The sequence below is a fragment of the Chaetura pelagica genome, unplaced genomic scaffold (assembly GCF_000747805.2).
Source record: "Chaetura pelagica isolate M959 unplaced genomic scaffold, ChaPel_1.0 scaffold82, whole genome shotgun sequence".
NCBI classification, from domain to species: Eukaryota; Metazoa; Chordata; class Aves; order Apodiformes; family Apodidae; genus Chaetura; species Chaetura pelagica.
In genome coordinates this window covers 1,379,672-1,400,668 of record NW_009952990.1, presented here as the reverse complement: position 1 = coordinate 1,400,668, position 20,997 = coordinate 1,379,672, and the positions used below count along the sequence as shown (strand labels likewise).

At 36.1% G+C, this 20,997-nt stretch overlaps 1 protein-coding gene across 1 annotated transcript; it reads left to right on the top strand.

Annotated features, from left to right (window-relative positions):
- Positions 1 to 908: 908 nt before the first annotated feature.
- On the top strand, positions 909 to 19,835 carry LIPI (lipase, member I). Its single transcript, XM_009996508.1, has 10 exons — positions 909 to 976; positions 4,180 to 4,556; positions 6,156 to 6,264; positions 8,904 to 9,005; positions 10,422 to 10,511; positions 11,639 to 11,806; positions 12,951 to 13,043; positions 15,350 to 15,461; positions 15,961 to 16,134; positions 19,748 to 19,835. Exons 1-10 carry the CDS (start codon positions 928 to 930, stop codon positions 19,833 to 19,835), a joined length of 1,362 nt encoding a protein of 453 aa, XP_009994810.1. The 5' UTR covers positions 909 to 927.
- Positions 19,836 to 20,997: the final 1,162 nt, after the last annotated feature.

Sequence of the window (20,997 nt, the reverse complement as noted above, 5' to 3'; positions counted from 1 at the left end):
TTGTGGTTTGTTTTTCTTTGCCCTACAGTGAAAATAATTGGGGGCCAGATACAGGCAAACTGAGCATCCTGATATCTCACCTGAATAATTAAACTTTTGTCTGCCTGTTTGCCTTACTGTGAACTCCAAGAAATTGAAGTTTGTAATCTTGTACTTATGCAGTGAAATTTGTTTGTAAATAAATGAGCTTCACAAAAATAAGTGTTTTTTCATTTGTTGTGTAGTTGGGCATACAGAGGGAATGAAGTTAAGTTACATACCCAAACCACCCAGCACATTGTCTGGGTGAGATTTATGGGTCTCTGAGCTCCATCTTTCTCCCATGTAAGCACTTTCTCAGACATCCTCAGGATTTAGGTTACAGAATGACTTCTTGGGAAAAGCTCAGAAGATAAATTTGTGCAAAAATAATCCATAGAGATAGAGTTCTCGGAATTGTTTTCAAGATCTTACAGAAAAACCCTTCTGTTACCAGGATGATTTTTCATTTTAAGTTTCTTTTGCCCATCTGAGCGCCTCTAATTGCAGTTGAGTGACACACTTAAAGAAAGACACGCAGTGGGTCTCTAATGTCATGTACCTCTAGTTACTCTGCTTGCTAAAGTCCATGCATGTAACAGAATTATCAGTAATATGTAACATTCATTGCTTACGTGTAAATCTCCTGAGAGCCAAAGAGAGAAGGAAACAGATTAAAAACCCGTCCCAACCCTTAAAGATCAGAAACTACCCTACCTAGTGAAGTCATTCAATAGGAGGAGTCATGAATTGCAGAAGCTTAAATACAGATTTGCTTTCTGCTTCCTTCTCTGAGAGTCACTTACTTCACTGGTGGCATTCTGTTAAGTTAGAAACCCAGCATACTACAAGGAAACACTAGGTTTGCCACTTGTCTGTGGATAACATACTGCTTTTCTCCAGTTCCACATGTTGAAATTGTGTTTCTTCATCTGTTTGATATACTGCGTGCAATCAGGTAAGAACCATTAGCTTATTCTTTGTGATGTAGTCTCTTGGCTTTATTCCAGCATAAAAAATGAATATTCCTTCATTTAAATTGGCCAAGAGATTAAATCTTGTTAATTATTCCTAATGGAGCAGACAATTGGTAAAGAGAATTTGATCACTTTCAAACTGAGTCATAGGTTTTCATTTTAAAGTAAACAGAACAAAGCCTGATACTTTATCTCTGGCTGTACTTCGCACAGAGACACTCAGGTATGTGCACTTTGTACAAAGTAAAGAGGTAATTGTGAAATAGTTTTATCATATGAACATACATTTATTGTTTATTGCTGATTTGATAGGTTGACAGGTTTTCCAGTTGTGCATTATGCATTCAAATAGTAAAATTTAGTCAAGAAAAAGTCAGTGTGCACTTAAGATTTCCCCCTTTTCAACCACAGAGGCCACTCACAATGCTTAGAAACATACACAGGAATGTTTAACTGAGTTAAACTGCATATGTAGCTGCCCAACACCTACCTGTATGTTCTGACAGTACAGAATAGTTTATGAGGCTACTACCCTAAGCCTGCACAAAGGGCAGCTGGGTATTCCTTCAGGTAATCAATCAGAAATAGGGGTTTGGAAAATCTCCCCTTAATGACTCCCTGCTAAACAATTCAAAATATTTAATCAATATATCTATTTTTAGTACTTGCCTTGTTCCACAGAAAAGATGTAAACTTTTTTTTCCTTTGTTTACTTTTCAAATAATGACTGTTGTCATTTCACAGCTGTAAGTAAACAAGTTGTTTCCTTTTGACATTTCTCAGATAGTAAATAGGTTTCATCAGTTAATTATTTCCTTGTGATAGATTTCTCTCTTCTGTGAACAAGACTGCCTCTGTTATATGTGTATGTCATTCCACTGGCTTTAGAATAATTAATTCTTATTTTTACCAATCAAATGATAAGAAATTGAAACATTACAATTGGTAAGGAGGAACACTTCAACAATATCTTAACATGAATTTTTTATATGTTATCTATGTAGAAGTAAATTATAAGGACTAATGATTGAACTTGGATTTGTGAACAATATTAGGCAAAAATGAAGGAGTTTAATCTTGTAGCCTTCTGTGAACAAGACTGCCTCTGTTATATGTGTATGTCATTCCACTGGCTTTAGAATAATTAATTCTTATTTTTACCAATCAAATGATAAGAAATTGAAACATTACAATTGGTAAGGAGGAACACTTCAACAATATCTTAACATGAATTTTTTATATGTTATCTATGTAGAAGTAAATTATAAGGACTAATGATTGAACTTGGATTTGTGAACAATATTAGGCAAAAATGAAGGAGTTTAATCTTGTAGTTTGAATCAGAATATAAAAAAAAAAAAAAAAATCAAGCCCGTTTATTATCATTTATCTTTATATATGACATTCACGTAATAGAATTTCTACTCTAGTTTCATTGTCATAGTCACATGAAAACTAGAGATTATATGCAACACACTCCATTAATATCTCCGTATCATGTCACCTGTATGACAATTTACCAGGTTCTGAATATTATTTTCAGTAAATTCTAGGCAACTGCAGCTGAACAGTTCTCGATTTAAGATCTTCTTAAGTGAGTATCAGCAATGAAACTGAGTTACCTTCCTATATCACTAGGTAGTTAATAATCTGTCCAGTAATCACAGTAAAAGTTACTTAAATTATTCAATGTCTAAATGAGAACTGTGAAATTTATTTTGAAATAAAATTACTTGTAACTTTTCCCAGATGTAATAATTGTAGCTGTTGTCATAAGGTGATGATAGGCATGAAACTTGTCTGGTTGATTTGAGGCAGGAAGTTTCAGACCATTTCTGTTATTTTTTATGATGTCCCCTCCAGAGGACACTGGACTAGTCATTGTATATACATGGTTTAGCCTAGAGGTGATTTGTCTAGTTCCCTAAATGAATTACTGTCTTTACCGCACCTTTGCTGCATATTAAATGCTGTAATTCACATTTAGTCTTGTTTAGATCTGCACTATAGCATCAAATACATTTTTTCAGATACTTTGTAAACCCCAAATACCCGCCCTTCCCAGCTTTATAAACCTGTGGGGGTTCTCTGTCCGTCTCAGATGTGCAGGTGTGGTGGATTTCGTTCTGCCAGCTAGCCACTTGCTGGGAAAATGAGAAGAGCTAGAACTGCTTTTCCTGTAACTCAGAGCTTCTGAGAAATTTGGGTTACTTGTTAATTATTTTTTGAGGAAATGAGCAGACACTCTTTGTCTTCCTACTTTTGCTTTCTAGAAGTTTACTGATTCTTGTTTTACAAAGTTGTTCATGACAGGAAGATAGAGAAGGTTGCCATCAAGTATCAAAGAAAAGCCTTGTGTGAAGTAACATATCCCACTAGAAGTCAAGAGGTTGGCCCAGATTTCTTTGGCCATACACTGGCTAACACCATAGTGTAAGTGAAGTAGCCGTACTGAACTGTGACAGCTGTCAGCATTGTGCTTAGAATCCTGAAGTGGGAAAAAAATTAAGCCTTTTTAGACTCTTCTGAAAATGTCCGTCCTCTTGTTGATCCTGACTGATCTACAGCTTAACCTTGTATACACAACTGCCTTGAGTACAGAAATGCTAAAAATTACAGTTTTTCCTGTGTTATTATGTACACTGACCATTCAGATTCTTACTTTTTCAAACTCAGAACAGATTTCTTTGTTTCTTCTTTCTTAGTTTCTTGGTAGTGGTGTCCTTATGGTGATCCAAAAATAGAGAAATTTTCTGGATCATCCCCGTACTGTCAGGCAACTGTGTCTTATCTCTAGATCAAACAAAAAGGCCTAAGGATTGGCAACTTTTTCACCCTGGCTAAAAGAGGAAGAAACAACCACAAGGGACTTCCTGCTTATACTGCACACACTAGTTGTGGAAAAATTCTGAGAACCTAAATTTGATGGTTAAGCCAAGGGTCTTACCAACACTGACTACTGATTTGTATTTATTCTGGAGAAAATAGATTGTTCAGGAACAATTAGAAAAGTTAAGTTTATATTCAAAGGGTTCAGAGTGCACATTCTGGCACCTAGTTTCAAAGGTCTGGAGTGACGAAGTTCTCCGCTTTCAGTGGAAAAATGTGGGAAGAGAAGCTAAGACATGGTATTTCAGATGGTCTAACTCAACAAATGACTGTCTAACATGTTAATCTTTTTCAGATGAGGAGACAGAATGCCCTGAATTTACAGATCTTAATATAGGCAATGCTTTGTCTGGAACAGAACTCCAAGTCCAGCTACTTCTGTACACGAGAGAAAATCCAAATTGTTCTGAGAGACTCATTGAACACAATGTTACTGCATCTAAGTACTTCAATACCTCCAAGAAAGTTGTCTTTGTTATTCATGGCTTCAGACCAACAGGATCTGCACCAGCATGGCTAGGTGATATGAAGAAGCTCTTACTGTCTTCAGAAGATATTAATCTTATTATAGTTGATTGGAATCGTGGTGCTACAACTGTGAATTATGTAACTGCTGTTGAAAACTGCGGAAAAGTTGCAGAAATACTGAAGACCTATATTGACCAGATGCTGGTAAGGCAGAGAGTTGTATCTGAATAAATTTAAATAGCATAGTTTGGGTGGGAGTGGATATTTAAAAGAGAATGGATATTTAAAGAGGATATTTTAAATGGATCTTTGAAGAGAAGGCCAGTGAATGATACATGATACAAAATTATATTTCTTTACCAAAGTATTTACCAACTTTTCTTGCAGTTGTTACTCTGTATCTTTAATTTCACCAGAGTTCTTATTTCCCTTTCCCTGAAGTATGTTTAGGAGTGCATCTGATTTCTTTAGCCAGCTGGAAGTTTTAGGTTTTCTGGATAGTGTAAATGCACCAATGGGGAGGTGAAATGAGAGATGTTCAAAGAGTATGCAGCATTAAAAGTTATGAAAACATTCCACTACTATTTTTATTATTAAAGGAGTATAGTGAAAGAATTTAAATGAAGAAGAAATCCCTGACAAAGATGCAACTGTTTGTTATAAACATCCTGATTCCAGAGGTGAAACAAATTAAACAATTATTGATGCCAGTAATCTTAACTGGGCTTTAGATTTATGGCTTAATCAAAGGAACAAAAAATGTTATAATCTTATTTTTGTTATTGTTAGATTTATCACTTGAGTTTTCTTTTGTTCTCTCACCACTTATTTTCCCAGCCATTCTCACTAAGAAAATAATACATGAGGAATTTGAGTGAAAAACTAAGCATTTTGATAAAAGATGTGGTGAAAGAAGAGAGAGCCTATCAGAATCATCCCTTTGGAACTAGATATACTGATAGCAGTTTTTAATTATGACAGTACATTTATTGTTATGGAGTGGAAAAATAAAATAAGACCATAAGAACAGTCCAATCCAGAGTGTGTTAAAAAGGTGCAAATTTATTTATACAGATTTTTTGTTAATTGCTGGCTACACATCTGCCTGACAAAGCAATGAGTGAGAAACACACTTGTCCCAATCTTGTTGTGAGATTCATCCAAGTGATGGTGGGAGAGTGTTTTGTGTCCCACAGCTATCAGATACACACTTGCAAGCTGTTGTGAGGTATTTGTTAATTCATTTTGAGACATTCATATGTCACATCCATGTATCATCCTATCACTTTGCAGAGATTCTAACAGGTCTGCTGGTACTGTTTCAGAGTTCCTCAGCAGATTTTTAAAAATACTGTCTGCTTTGTACAATGGGCATCTTAAGGCTTTCCTGCAGGTGTGTATTTGGCGCCATTATTCAGCAGTTATGTGACATAAATGTTTGTTAATGGTATCATATTTTCTATTGATTTTATAAGGCAGATTTATTTGTTTTCCTCGTTCATAGTTTTGGTTCATCTTTCTTGTATCTGGTAGATGTCTTCCTCTTCCCTCCCCTGCTCCCTTTCTAAGAAGTGTGACAGTTTGGAATAAATGTGACTCAGGCTTCCTTTTTGCATTTTTCTCATGGAAGATTTTAATTATTAGTGCACTTTTTAACTAGTACAGAATGGCAAACCAAAAATAACTTTTTCATTTCCATTTGTTTTTAAAGTTAGGGAGTGAAACCTAAATGAGTCTACTGGTTCTGTTCAGTTAACCCTGTGTGTAATTGTGGTTTTGGTGTGGTTTTTTTCCTCTTCACAGGTAGGTGGAACTTCTCTTGACACTATGTATATAATTGGTGTTAGTCTTGGGGCTCATATAGCTGGTTTTGTTGGGCAGAAGTATAATGGCAAAATTGGCAGAATTACAGGTAAGGCTTTTTTCATCTCCATACATGTATTCTAATGTACCTTGTATCATTGTCATAGCTGTGAATCACATAGATAACACTGACATATTGACAAATAAAAACTGATTAATTAGTAACATACAAGGGGAAAAATATATCCATGATAAAATTTTGGATAATTGTGAATGTCTGCCTTCAGCAGACATAAGCTGTCGTAGAAATTTTCCAACTGGCTTACTTCTAGTCTCTCAAATGAAAATTGAGTGCTACATCCAAATACCACTTCAGTTAAATGACATACTACATGACTTTCCGTCTACTTGATGAAGCAAGTCAGGTCCCTCTGAAGGGAAGATCAAAAGCTCTGGTCAGACCACAGGAACCAGGCACAAAGATATGTTTCAGTTTACGGTATCTGAATATGGTGCAGGCTTTAAAATGTTATGTCCTACAAGGCACTTAGATGAGATGTGCAACCTGTGTATGGATACTGCAAATCCTACCTCATACTTGTTTGCATTGTCAGCATTTTCATCTGTGGGAATGGTGCATACAGTGGAAACTGCAATACCCTCACGTGGATACATCTTTCAGGACCAGGGCTGCATGAAGTTGAGGATTAACTTTTAGATGCTGGTTCCTAGGGAAGAGTCCTCAGTGCTAAAGTGGGTGCACAGGCTCTAGATGCTTCTTGTGAAAGAGACAAACTCACTGTAGCTAGAGTGTTGAGAAGGAAGCTGACTCAGCTGAGTATCGGAAAAGCTGGTAAGGGGAGACTGGGCTGTTGGATCCTCATAGAGTTTAGCATTTAAGAGATCACCTGTTTTCAGGCTGAAAGGAAGCAGTTACCTCTCTTTATGACTCATAGCTGCAAACACTTTCTTCAGAATATTAAGTTGTTGGGTTTTTTCCCAAAATATGAGAGGAGCCCATAGCAAGCTTTAAGAAAGAGACTTAGAGACTCCTCACCTTTTGTTACAGTAATCTTCAAGTCAGAGCCTATTCTGAGAGTCTGATAGGGTCCAGCAGTATTCCTTTGGTTATGAATACTGATTTCCACTTGACAGAATTCCCTACAGTTTGTCCATGTCACTGGTTTGGGACAGCCTTGATTTCCATGCTAGACTAGCAGATCTGTGTCCTCTCTGTACAATGACTGGAAGCTAGTAGATCAACTCAATTTCTAAACTCAGAAGCTCAGAGGAAAATGAAATGATATTAAATGTTTCAATCACTATCTTATAATTACAAATATGGATTAATAAAAACAAAAGTCCAAAGATGCAAGGCTCATAACCTCTTAAGTGACTGTCTGATACTGTTTCAAACAAGTTGAGACAGGGGTTGCTCAGGGAAGTTGTGGAAGCCCCACCCCTGGAAGTGTTCAAGTGCAGGGTAGATGGGACTCTAAGCAACATGGTCTAGTGTGAGGTGTCCCTGCCCATGCAGGTGAGTTGGAACTAGATGATCTTTAAGGTCCCTTTTTTACTGTTTGTGGGTTTCTGAAATACAGAACTAATTAGCAGACTAAAACAATTACCTTTTTTACCTGGAGTACTATGAATGTGTGTTCCTGGCTTTCCGTGATGCTCTGTGGTAGTTTGGGTCTCAGATATCTTGATCTTGACAGAGAACCTGCCTAGACCATTTCTTAAAGCCCACCTGCCAGTTAAATTTTAATACCAATTTGGATAAGCTGAGGTCATACACTAGCCTTGTCTCTCAATCAGTGAGAATGCAATTGAGATTCATGTAAGTGAGGGAGTATGTTTTGCCTTGACAGTTGTATTTTCCTTTGCTGCTTTTTCTTTCCCCCTCTTTGTCTGTGTTTTTGTTGGAAAGAAAACAAGAGCAGAGCAACCTCAGCTAACAATTTCACTTTCCTGTGAAGGACAGAAATTACCATCTTGAAAATTATGAGGCTTCAGGGCTGCACAACAACAATTCCCTATCTCTAATTTGAATGAGAATACATACTATTTATGCTTCAAATGTTTTGCCACCCATATTCCCTCCTCCTGGATATAAAGCTCATTTTGTGGATCTCAGTTGTAATCTCGTTGGTCATAGCTGAGTTTCAATTGGAATTTAGATAAGATTTCCAGACCTCCTTTGGGTGAAAAAGCGGTTGAAAAGTGGTCTTTCACTTACTTGCATGTAACAGTTGTTCTTTCGTACGTCATTTCAACACAACTGATAAAATGACTGAGCCATGTTTGAAATTGTTTCCATCCCAGATGTCTCCATCTTGTGTTCTAGTGGTGAGAGTAGTTACTTTGTACTTTTTGTTTTATGAAGTACTTAATAGGTATAGTGTTTGTTGTTTTTTTTTTGGGGGGGGGAAAGGACAAAATTAATTCTGCTGATTCAACCCCTAATGCTTTTGGCTTATGATTTTTCACTAGGAAATGAGCACAACTTATTAAGGAGGGAGAGAGAACTTTAAAGATCTGGTTTTATCAGTCTTCTGGTAGGAACCCATTTTGCTTTGCTTAACAAGTTGAGGAATGGAAGATAGAGAAGAATTGTGCTAGGTATTATTTTTATTATTATCCCAGGAAAATGAACATAGATTGATTAATAATGCTAAAATGTTGCTCTTGTATACATCTGTGGAAACAGACCTCGGGATCCGTAATGTTAGTGTTACTTTCCTTTAGGTCTTGATCCAGCAGGCCCTTCATTCACCCGACAACCACCTGAGTGGAGGCTGGATCGCAGTGATGCACAATTTGTTGATGTAATCCATTCAGATACTGATGGTAATAACATAGACTTAACTTTCCTATTTCAATTTGAGGAAAGGCAGGAAAGCAAAAGAGATGGGATAAGCTATTATTTCACTAACATCCAAATACTGTTGCAGAAGTATATTTTCTGCTACAAAGTGGATTTCTGTTCTGTTGCTTTCTGACAATATCTATGCTTTTGAAATCATATGGTATATTATGATACCTGTTCATGCAGAAACTGAAACTTAACTTTGCTAATGACTTAAGCAAAGTAGGGCTCTTTAGGTTCAGTTTTGACATGAGTAGCCATGTTATTGAGTGAGTGGAGTTTCATGACTCAGCTTGAAAATACTTGATTAACTTTTACGTCCAACAGCTAACTGAAAGCACATGTAGATAAAAACATAGTCATAAGTCCATTTAGTGTCATGCAAAATTAGTGGTTACACCACTGTCATTTATGTATTTTTTCTTATAGTACTTTCTCTCTGAATATGAAAAAAGAGGACTGCACATTGAATAAAAGCATGCCTATTGCATTAATGATACTGCTGTTTGCAAAAGGGTTTAGCATAAACATGCTTTTGCTGTGCTAGTGTGTGTGAACACAGAAGTTGTAAGCATGTGATTAGCACTGAATTAAACTATCTTCTGACACAGCCGGTCTCAGCTGTGTCACATTACTACACTGTACAGATCCACTGCTTAAAATCCTAAATCATGTTGCTGTAAGGTGAAAATGAAGAACGTTATAAAGTCTTCTTCATCCATTCTATAATCTGGTTTGGTTTTTTACAAAACCATTACTAAACCTTTCAAACCTACTACACTTGTCCCATTTTTTACGTAGTTTCATATCAGATTCTTTAATAATATTAAAAATAAAGAATTTTACTGTACAAATTTGTATGTGAAGCTGTAAAATACTGATTTCAGTAATGCTCTAATTATGTGAATATAAATAATGCACAGTAAAAATTGACTAAATGTTACTTATGGTCTTTTATGAGATAGATACAGATTTTCCTACTTAATATACTGCTTATGTTAGTGTAGATCAGAATCCAATGTCGTGCACAATATAGAAAATATTACTGTAATGAAAATTATATCAGGAAAGATTTTTTTGTTGTTGAAGAGAAAATGGACTTATTAAATTGCTTGATGCAAATTATGTCTCAGCTACAGCACTAACTAGTTACTTCTATTGATTTTCTTTTTTGGTAGGAGGAGTCTTACACAAATTTGTGTACATTTGAGTACAGCATCTTATATATGTGTAACTTTCTTAAAAAGAAAAAAAGTCATGAGATTTAACTCATTAGTAAAAGACCAGCATATTTGCACCAAAAAATCCTTTAAGACCTTAAAATTTTTAATAATAAATAATTACCTGCATAATTCTGCTTTTTAACATTATTATTATTTATTGTTTTTTTACTTTAGCACTAGGTTTCAAGAAACCTTTAGGAACCATTGATTTCTATCCAAATGGAGGAATGGATCAACCTGGTTGTCCACAAACACTGTTCGGTGGTAAATAAAAAATATGTTCAATTAATGAGAAAACAGTTTTAAATTGAATTAAAAAAAAGATAAAACTGAATTCAATGAACACTGCAAATACTCAGTACTATGGGGGCTGAAGGCACTGTATTCTTTCTTTTCCCTTCCCACTCAGCAAATAACAAAGGAGTTTGACACTTTTTTTTTTTAAACAAAGGTCTTATTCTAAGCAGGCATATTCAGTCATACCAGCGTTATTGGAATGATGGAATTATATATATATTATATATATGATCTCCATCTAGTGATAATTATTTGTCTGTGTTTCTGTAAGGCTAAGCATGGGGGAAGATGTTTGTGTCCAAGTGGTTTGGACAGGATCACTTGCATATGACATGCATGACAAGGCTTTCAAGTCTTCACTGTGTCTCATGTTCCTCCTGGTTGACAATGATGAGCTAGGTTTTGGATGGGTTTTTTAAGCTCAAGGATGAAAACAGTTTTATGACATGATCTTTTGCTGCAGAATTTTATTTATTATAACCTCCATATATCTTAGGCAAGGTTGCTGCCCATTGGTTTTGTTTACTCTTTATTTAATATGTTTATGACTGTTCAAATTTGTGTTACTAATCCACACAGTGCTGCTATGAATTGGAGCTACTGCAAAAGCATAGATAGGGCTTCCACTTGTGTGTCTGTGAGTGCAGGAAAATTCCAATTCTCATAGTTTGTTTTGGTAGGAGAGGAAGGAATTAATTACCCAAAGAAACTGGAAAGAAGAAACAGAAATACTCCTCCTGGTAGTTTTTCTGCCAAAATGTTCAGCATGGGATGCAACACAGCAGAGTATAACTCAGACTCATGCATTATTACAATATTTCTGTAAATTTGATAGGAATTAGTAGATTATTTCTTGCATTTTAAACCATGTAGGCTTTTCTCTGTACTTTTCTCTGTGATATTCAAAACAACCTTCAATCTCTTCTTGTGTGTGTACATCCATTTTTTACACTTGATTGTTAACTAATCAGAGAATAAAAGCACGATTAACTAAAAGTGACTCAGGTAAATGGGATTACTTTCATAATGCCTTTTCTTTAATGAAGAAAAATAATTATATTTTCTTTTTGTACTTCATTTTTTCTTGACTGAAGGAATTGAGTATTTTAAGTGTGACCATCAAAGAGCTGTGTTCCTCTTCTTATCGTCTTTGAAAGGAAAGTGCAACATAATAACATATCCCTGTGACTCTTATTTGGATTACAAGAGAGGAAAATGTCTTGATTGTGAAGCTTTCCAGCCAATGTCCTGTCCAGTACTGGGTAAGAACTAAGATTTCTGCTCTGGGCTGGGTGAGATTTTCTGGGAAATCCAAACTACTTCTGGGGCTACTCCAGAGATCTGTAGTGCAGTTTTAAAGTGATCTGTTGAGACTGATCACCTGCAGAGCTGCAGACTATTTAAAGTAGTTTAAACTTTATGGCTTTGTCTGCCTTATGATTATCTCTGTTGGACACAAGTGCTGAATGTTCCTAGTCTTTGATAATTATGCTTTCCAGTCTTAAATGGATTCACAGTGTATTTCCTTTCTGGGGAGAAACTGCTTGTACTTATTTCATCACTTTAGACTTTCACAGTGTGTTATTATCTGTAGAGTACCCATGCTTTTTATTTAAGAGTAATAATGTTTATAGCAACTTCATGGTTTTTAGTTGTAGGAGTTTTTAGTTGTTTGATGTTTTATTGCTTTTAGAGAGGATCTGGTGACGGTTCAAAAAGAGCTATAATAGTGTGGGCATTTCTGAGTTTGAAGGGTGTTCTTAAGGATAAAAATAAAATATGTAATTAGAAGTTAACTTCCAATTCATACCTTGTCATTTTTACATCCTTATATTAGAATGTACAACCTTTATTAGTTAGATCAGGTTTGAAAAAAAACATAGATAAAATTGTACATTAAAAAAATATCTTTCTACATTAAATCCGTAAGCGTAGGAGGTTTACAGAGTATCTAACGTTTTATTAAATAATATCCACAGTTATAGACTAAGGGATTTAAAAATAATTTTTTAATGGTTCAAAAATGAAAGGAAGAAGTTTTACTGTATTTGAAGGTGTTCTGTAACTGTTCTTTGCAAATATGTGGGCTATTTTGGGGGGGTTGGTTTTATTGCCTCTGCAGGAGTTTGTGAGCCCTATTTTTTGGTGTTAGTACTCTAGACTAAGTAGATTCCAGCTATTACATTATGACAATTTTATTGATACTAATATATTAGAATAATGAAATATTTGCATGCTACATTCAGAGTAATCCTGCATTTTCCAAGTCAATCTTGCTTTCTCAGAAAATACTTAAGAAAATTAAAGCCAAATCTGTCACTTTGGGTGAGTTTCTTTTGTGTAATTATATGTGTATCATGACTTCGCTAAATGTCTGAGATGAAATATTTAAATGTTGAATTTCAGGTTATTATGCTGATAGATGGAATAAAGTGTTAATCCCAAAGAGTTCACCAACGAAAGCTTATTTTGATACCTCAGACCAAGACCCATTCTGCAGTGAGTGACTGAATACATACATAACAAACTGTTTATGTAATGTTATGTCTGTTATTTATTATCTGATCTGGAGTTATAAGATGTTAAAAGTAGAAAGTTATTGTTAACTGCTGTGGCAGAACAGTAGGCAACACATGAACCGAGAAATAAATGTATCTTTAAAAGTGATGAGATGGACTGTCAAGAGGAAGAAGGAAGACAGAAAATGAGAATCAAGTCACAGGGAAAAAGCTGGACTGAGAGAAACTGCTTAGATTGTTGCTACCATTTTCAGAGAGCAAAAATGGGAAGCGAGACTGTCCTGGGTGAGGGACAAAAAGAGACACCTCTGATCTCCACCCCTGGAGGAGAACACCCCACAGTCAGCTAAAGCTTTTAAACATCTGTCTTCCTACGAGTAAAATACCTGAGGGAAAGCTTAGCTGACTGTTTCAGGTTTATACTTCATAGATGTGAACTCTCATGGCATGGGCTTTAGTTGCATCAATTTAGATATCTACCTATCCCTGTAGAGGTCCAGTTTAAGTTCTCATACTCTCTCTGTTTTTGTTAACAGATTTTACCACCATAAACAAATGTTAGCACACTCTTTTAACTGGTTATGTTTAAAATTCTTTGATTGGGGTATGGGGATAGATTTTACAGGGAATTCAGGCGAAATTGAGTTTTCCCATTAGCTTTTTCCATAATCTTGGCAAATTTTGTGACAAGGGACTGAATATCTCTTCTTGTAGTACACACATCATTGTTTCTTCCAAGGTGCCAAGGAGACGTTATGGAAGACATAGATTTTATGTGAAATAATTCATCTTCCTATTGGTCTTTCAGCTACCTGCTACTACTGTTTTCCCCAGCTGCTGTCTGCTTGGGCTTTGCTGCTCCATGCTCTCAAGGCTTCACAGACTGCTAGATCTGTCTCCTCGTTTATTCTTCTGGCAGAAATACGCCTTTGCTTTTACTCTCACACATATAAAAATCTGGGCATTTGTCAAAAATCCTACCAGACGGAATCCTCATGATGGAAAGAGTACACTGCAGAGGTAGTACTCTGTAGTATTCTGGGACAGTGGTGGTAGAAGAGAGAATAGAGGGAGAGAAATATTACCAAACATAGAAGGAGGTGCATAGAGAAGAATAAGAAACGTTGTAATGACAGCATAACTTTAAGGAGAAATATGCAAAGCCAAGAAAAAAAATGAGTCTACTAATCCAGTCTGAAAAATAGGATATAGATTAACTAAAGAATAATTTCAATTCTTACATGTTTGAAATCATGAGGAAACCTGAGCAGGGCAAGTTTTTCATATGAGGTAAGGCTTGGTCTTTTAGGAGAAAGGGTTAAAAGGCAACATACAAAAAAGATATTACATTGAATTTGCTTCCTTGCTTTGTGAGTAGTATAGTTGTTTCCTCTGGCTGGCCATAGCACAGTTACAATATTAGTGATGGTTGCAGAAGTGAGGTAGAAGGCCAGGTCAGGGTTTCCAAGGGTACAACACAGCAGCTCAGCACTGTGCAAGTGCGTGGAAGATGCCACCTTCGGGAGTCCAGCCTGTATTCTTGAAGCTATGGACCCTCCCAGGGAGTGAGAGGGGACTGGAGCTTGGGAAAGCAATCAGACCCCTCTCCTCTTCCTCAGTCTTCCCATGCAATTTTTCTAGGATCCATGCAAAGATTTTGGCAGGCTGCCTTCTCTGAAGGAAGGGTTCTTGAAGACACCTTTACTGCTGTCGCCGCTTGGGCTGGGCAAGTGAGGCATGGAAATAATGTCTCTTTTCCATTTTTACCCCCTGATTTCTGCTCACCTAGCTAACTGCCCACTTCACCTATAAACAAAGCTTGTGCTAATGCTCTTCCTGCCCTCTCCCTACCAATGTACCCAAACTGTTTTCTGGATGTGTAATTTTTGTGTGTAATGTGATAGTGTTGCTACACTCATAGCTCGAATATCCCCTCTTTGCAGAGCTTGCCAAAACCTGAAGGTGCAAGCTAGGGCTTGATTTTGCAATTTTTTCTTAGACAGGTCAGACTCTTCATGATAATTCTGATAGTACCTTTCTGAGGAAAATCCTTTCAATGTAAGAAGTGGAGGAAGTCATATACTAATTATACCGAACTCCACGTAGCCATTTGGTAGAAGCTACTTTTTGTTAATGGTGTTCTTGTTCTGCTTTAAGCTAGTAACTTAGATGTAAAGAGTCACTTCCAATCATCAACCAGGGAATACTTTTAACAGGGTGATAATAGCATCTTTATCCTGTTGAGGTAATTCTTTGAATCTTATTATTTTCTGTTTCTTTTTGCAGTGTATAACTATATCCTGTATATTACTACCTGGAATAAAAGTATTAGGAGAGGTTTCATTAAAATTAAAATAACAGATTATGCTGGAAACACAGTAGAATCGGAGATGAATAGGTATGTTGTGCTTTGTCTCTAAATCTTTTTTATCACTTTATAGGACTTATTTTCTGGGTTTCCTAAACCATTTAACTGGCTAACTTGCAAGTCAAAAAAACTATAATGAAGTATCATGAACACTTCCATGACTGGAAGTGTTCAAAGGCAGGTTGGATGGGGCTCTGAGCAACCTGGTCTAGTGGGAGGCGGTTGGAACTAGATGATCTTTAAGGTCCCTTCCAACTCAAACCTTATCATAAGCTAGCCACTGTTCCTTTTCCTGGCTATGCCTCAGTGTCAGAGGCAATGCTTCTCAAACTGAAATGATCCTCTCTCTGTTCATGAACTAGCCTGGGATCTTGCATAGTACTGATTTGAATCCAGTTCTAGGTGTCCTTAGTCTGAACACTCGAAGTTGATGCATCTTACAGGATTTCTGGCCTTAATAATAATGCTTAGTAATACTAAATATTACTAATCTAACAAAACCCTGACTAGAAATAATATTTTTCTTTAGTGAAGCTTCAACATTTCAGCAATATAAAAGAGTCAAAATACTAGCTGGATTTCATCAAGACCTTGACAAAATATCAAAAATTTCCTTGACCTTTTCTACGAAGACTTTGATAGGCCCAAAGCACAAGCTTAGAATTCTCCAAATGAGGCTGAAATCTCTTAATAATCCAGAAAGGTAAGTGTTATGTATAAAAGCTGTGTATCAACCTAACTACTCAGGATGTTTCCTCAGAAATGTGTATTTCCCTCTACTGATTTTTTTTAATTGCATATTCTTAAATGCAAGAATACTGTTCTTATCCTACCAGGGATAAAATGTATCATGTGGAAGAACTGCTCTGTACACTAAGATTCAGTGCGCAGCACCCTTGTACATGTAAACATCATGCACGTTGCTTGTTACAGCAGGCTGCTGCTGCCTACTGGTTATTTCCAAGACCAAAACACATGCTTGGCTACACACAGAATAACATAATCTGCATTTCATTTATATTTAAGTGTTGCGAATAAGCTTTTATTTATAATTTCTGGTTTAAAATACTTTGACAGTGGTGCTATATGTGATGAGTTGGTTTTTTATAGATCTCCAGAGTTATTTGTACAATAGCATTAGTAATTACATTTTACACTTGCATCATGTGAAAGTAACATATTACATGGAATAGGTAAGAAATATCCAGGAGTGGCAAGAGTACTGTGTTTTAGAGTTATTATGTTAATTGGCCTTATATGAATTGCAGATTGAACAAAGTCAGAATTTAAAATAAAATCTAATAATGGTTCTCAAATAAGTAGTGAGTGGGAATAATATTACAATATGAGTATGTCTGAAGTCAGCCTGTTTTGTTAACTTAAGAAATAACATTTAAGGCTTTCCATTGGTATGTGAGAATAGTCTAGTAGCAATTGGATATGTGTAAAAATTCTGAAACCTTGTTAAATTATTCTGCTATTTCGTATTTACTTTAAAATGGGAGGAGATTAATAGGAGAGACTCAGAAAGAAACAGAACAGTAATCAAAATAGTACCCCAAAATATGTATACTCTAGACTTTATGAACTTTTTGGAAGCTTAAGTCTCAGGCACTCAAGTGATGTGGCGTGATTTTATTTAAATAATTTGTTGACGAGAGATAGTCAAAGCTGTAAATCATATTGGTGTGTTTTTTTCTTTTAATTCAACCTGATGGTGATAAATCAGAAGGTGCTTTTCATGTAAGCCTATCAGCATTCAGGACTTTTTCAGAAAATTATCTCACAAATAAGGAAGTTTTTCAGTGAACAGTCCTTATTGGTTTTGAGTTTTCATTGCTATTACTCAGACTCTTGTTAAAGTAAGATGCACTTCATTTCCTTTAATACAGGATCCACTTAGGTCCTTCGTATAGAACCTCGCAGATGGCAGTCATGTAGGCACATTAATACATTTAGATGGCAATGGAATATAGTGTATGGAATCAGCATGTGAAAGTAATTTAAATGCAGATGTTACAAACACTATCAGTTGATAAGATTACATAATTGTGCGTTGTAATTATAATTACCCATATTTACCTTATTTAGTTACATATAATTACAACAATTACTTGAATACAGGATAATCAACTAGAAATTACATTTAAAATATTTCAATTATTCATATAACAAAATAGTAGGTAAAAACCAGGAAACAGGTGCAGAGATGAAAGACAACAGGAGTCCCAGTCTCCCCAGCTCTGGGTTAATAGCAGACAGTGGGAGTTTGGGGAATATCGCTGGCAATTGTCTACTAAACTGGCTTATTATTCACACAGACGGTGTGTGAATGTGGAAGTACTAAAAGGTACTGATTTTCAGACTCTTCTGGTCTCTGACATAAATAATTTATGCTCACCCATAAAACCAGAGAGCTTTCCTAACTTGTATGTGCCTAGGTGTCAGTTCTCCTAAAAAGCTTTTGAACCTGTCATTCAGTTCAGACTCAATTGATGGAGAAGGTGAATGTCTTAAAGATACTTAGCCCAGCCACCTTTGTTTTTTTTAACCAAAACAAGAATAGAAGTAATAAAAAAGAAGACCTTATTAATACCTCTGGTGAACTAAAGTGTGTGGCATGCCCCTGCTTTTTAGTAGACCTCAGAGAAGTCACATGGGTGAGGGATTATGAATGCATCACCTAACAAAAAAAATTGTGTGTGTCTTGCTCCTTGCTGGTAAACTGGAGAACATGCTCCTTGCTCAGGGCTACTCCCCCGTGAGTCGTTCCTGGTATCAATAATCACAAGCTTAGATGGATTGCACTTCAAATAGGGTATGTTGGAAATTCTGTTTTTATTTCTACCATTCAACATTACAGTTTGCCCAAGTATTGTATCCCCTGTAGTAGACAGAGCTCTTCTGAGGTAACAACTTTTGTTGGAGAACTGGCTGTGCTAACACACTGTGCTGCTGTCCTGCAAGTACTGTTGCAAATGTTTTAAAGTACAGCATTGTATTGTTATGTGAGATACTGAAAATCAACTCAGGAAATGAATGCACAGAATAACTTTACACTGCTCTGGCTGGAAGTTTGTCCTGTGAATTCTTTCTTGGTCTTGTCTAAGGACTTAAAATCCTGGAAGTTTTTGTGCTTTTATGTCTTTTTTTCTCCCTCTACAAAAGCAATATAATAATAAGCCATTGCATTCAAATCAAAACAAATTGTGGATTAAGGACTGAATTAAATTTTATGCTTTGAATTATAAAGAGTACCAGAATTTTTCTTCATCTTCTTAGTCACAAAATCTACTATCTTAACATTGTTAGGAGATTAAAAGACCTCAAATTCTTGTCCAGAAATCTTACAGTCCTTTCACATACAGACAGGTTGCTTCTCGACTGGTTAGGGTTCTCACACTGACAGGCAACAACAGAAGTTCCTGGTGGGATGTTCTTTTTCAAGCTTTTTTCTTCAGCTGTTTCACTGCACACTACATCCCAGTCTAAGGAAGATTGTGCTGTATAGCCACAATTGTGAGTTCAGAGCGATGCAGAAGATAAATTTAAGTAAGTATCATAGCTTGCATGCCCTCAGAGGTGCCATCAGAGGCTATGCCAGTCACTTGCCTGTTCAAACTCTCACTATCTATAGTAGTGCATAAAGGCCAGAGCTATGACCTAAAAGGCAGAGCATATATGTTGACCTCAAAAAGTAAGATTTTGTGTGTGTGTGTGTGACACTCCTTTTGTGACCTCTGTATGTGTTCCTGTAATATTATGCAGTTCTGAGTTTTCAAGGCGTTTAGATTATGAATTGCATTCCTACATGAAACTTCCTTACACATGCTGTCACTGGAACCCAAAGAGTTAGAAGGTATTAGGATGTATTTGTTCACTTTCCTCTGTGGAATGAAAGCAGAGAAACTTCCATATCTAGGGAACTCAAAATAAATTATTCAGGCCCAGTGTAAAAAGGAATTGGGTTGTTCTGGGACTGTTGCTCTAAAGAATTAATTTTAATGCAGATTAATAGCTTTAATGGATGAAGTATTGCATCTTCATATTTCAGACTAATGTGATACACTTACTGCTTAGGCCACTTTGCACCATCCAGCAGATGTCCTGGTTGTTGTTCACAATCTGGCAAAACTTCTCCAGTGATGCATAAAATAGGGTGTAAACTGAGACAAGAAGACATTTCTTCTTGTCCTGAGTACCATCTCTGAGGGGTGGTAAATACTGGAGGCTTAATGATTCAAATACTGAAATATTTTTCTATTAAAGTCAGCTTTTTATGTCCTGCACATTTTTTCTTTTTTTACTCTTTGTAGGCTGCAGCTGTGCAGATATGACTTTGTACTAATGGAGAACATTGAACTGACCTTCAAACCTATCCCTTGTCTAGAGACGGATACATGAAGAGAGAGTTTCTACTAACTCAGTTTCTCTCACAGCAGTGACGTTTTTATTCCTCCTCAAGATAAAGAAAGAAATGAGAAAGGAAATGAGATAAACTGGATTTATTTACCTGGTAAAATGCATTTTTTGCTTTGAGTGCCTTAGGGTGAAATTAGTTTAAAAGTTCAGGTATCTATGTATTTGAGAAATTGGAATAAAGTAAATGTATCATGGTGGAGAACATGCAATGGTCTGTTCTTTATTATTTGTTAGAAGTGAAGCAACTACTGAATTAAATATGATTTATCTCCATAATCCTGGCACATTATTTGTCAAGTCATGCATATATTTAATTATTTATTATTTGTAATGGCTTTTACGTGGAAACATAATTATCCGTCCACTAAGTGAATTCAATACAATGTACATGTGATGAACAGATCTAATACACAGCAGTTTTGCTGTGCTGTGTTTACTGGATTAATGAATTTACATTTTCTCATTCTGAGAGCTGGAACAATAAGATTTGTGAGTGCATGTGTATATTTGCTAATTAAATCAATTATGTTTATGCTCATCAGAGATGAAAATCATTGCAACAATTCAGATTTTTTGTATTAAAGCCATGGATAGGGCAGCAATGGTTCAGATATGAAGCAATTCTGAAGTATTTTCTGAAGAGAGTAACTTGAAGATGAAGTAAATGCATTTTCATTCTGTTTCTGTTTGAGCTTCTTGGAATTAGAGCTGCTGCTCAGGTTGAGCTTAATGACAGCTTTCCACCTATTGGAATGTAAGCAGGAACAAGCCCTACATAAAGATTTCCTCCTCCAGTTCAGAAGAAGGTTTTTCCAATGTCAGATTCCCTTTCCTGATGGTACTGATTGAAGAATAGTGATCTGTTCTGTGTATTTTTCTTCTTTAGGGTTGTTTTATGTCTTTAACTCTGTTGTTTCATGTAAATGTGTCCTTTGCACATTATCCTTTTTCTTTCCTTCGTGTACCCCTGCTGTCCCTGCTCTTCAAAGCAATAGGTGGTTTAACCTATTAACCCATTTAATCTGAATGTCAGTGGAGTGGGGTGCCCCAAACCTATGAATTTTAAGTTTCATTGCAAGTCAACAGCTGGGTTAGCAGGAAGATGGGAAAGCAAATTATAACTTCGTCCTTTTCATCACAAGAG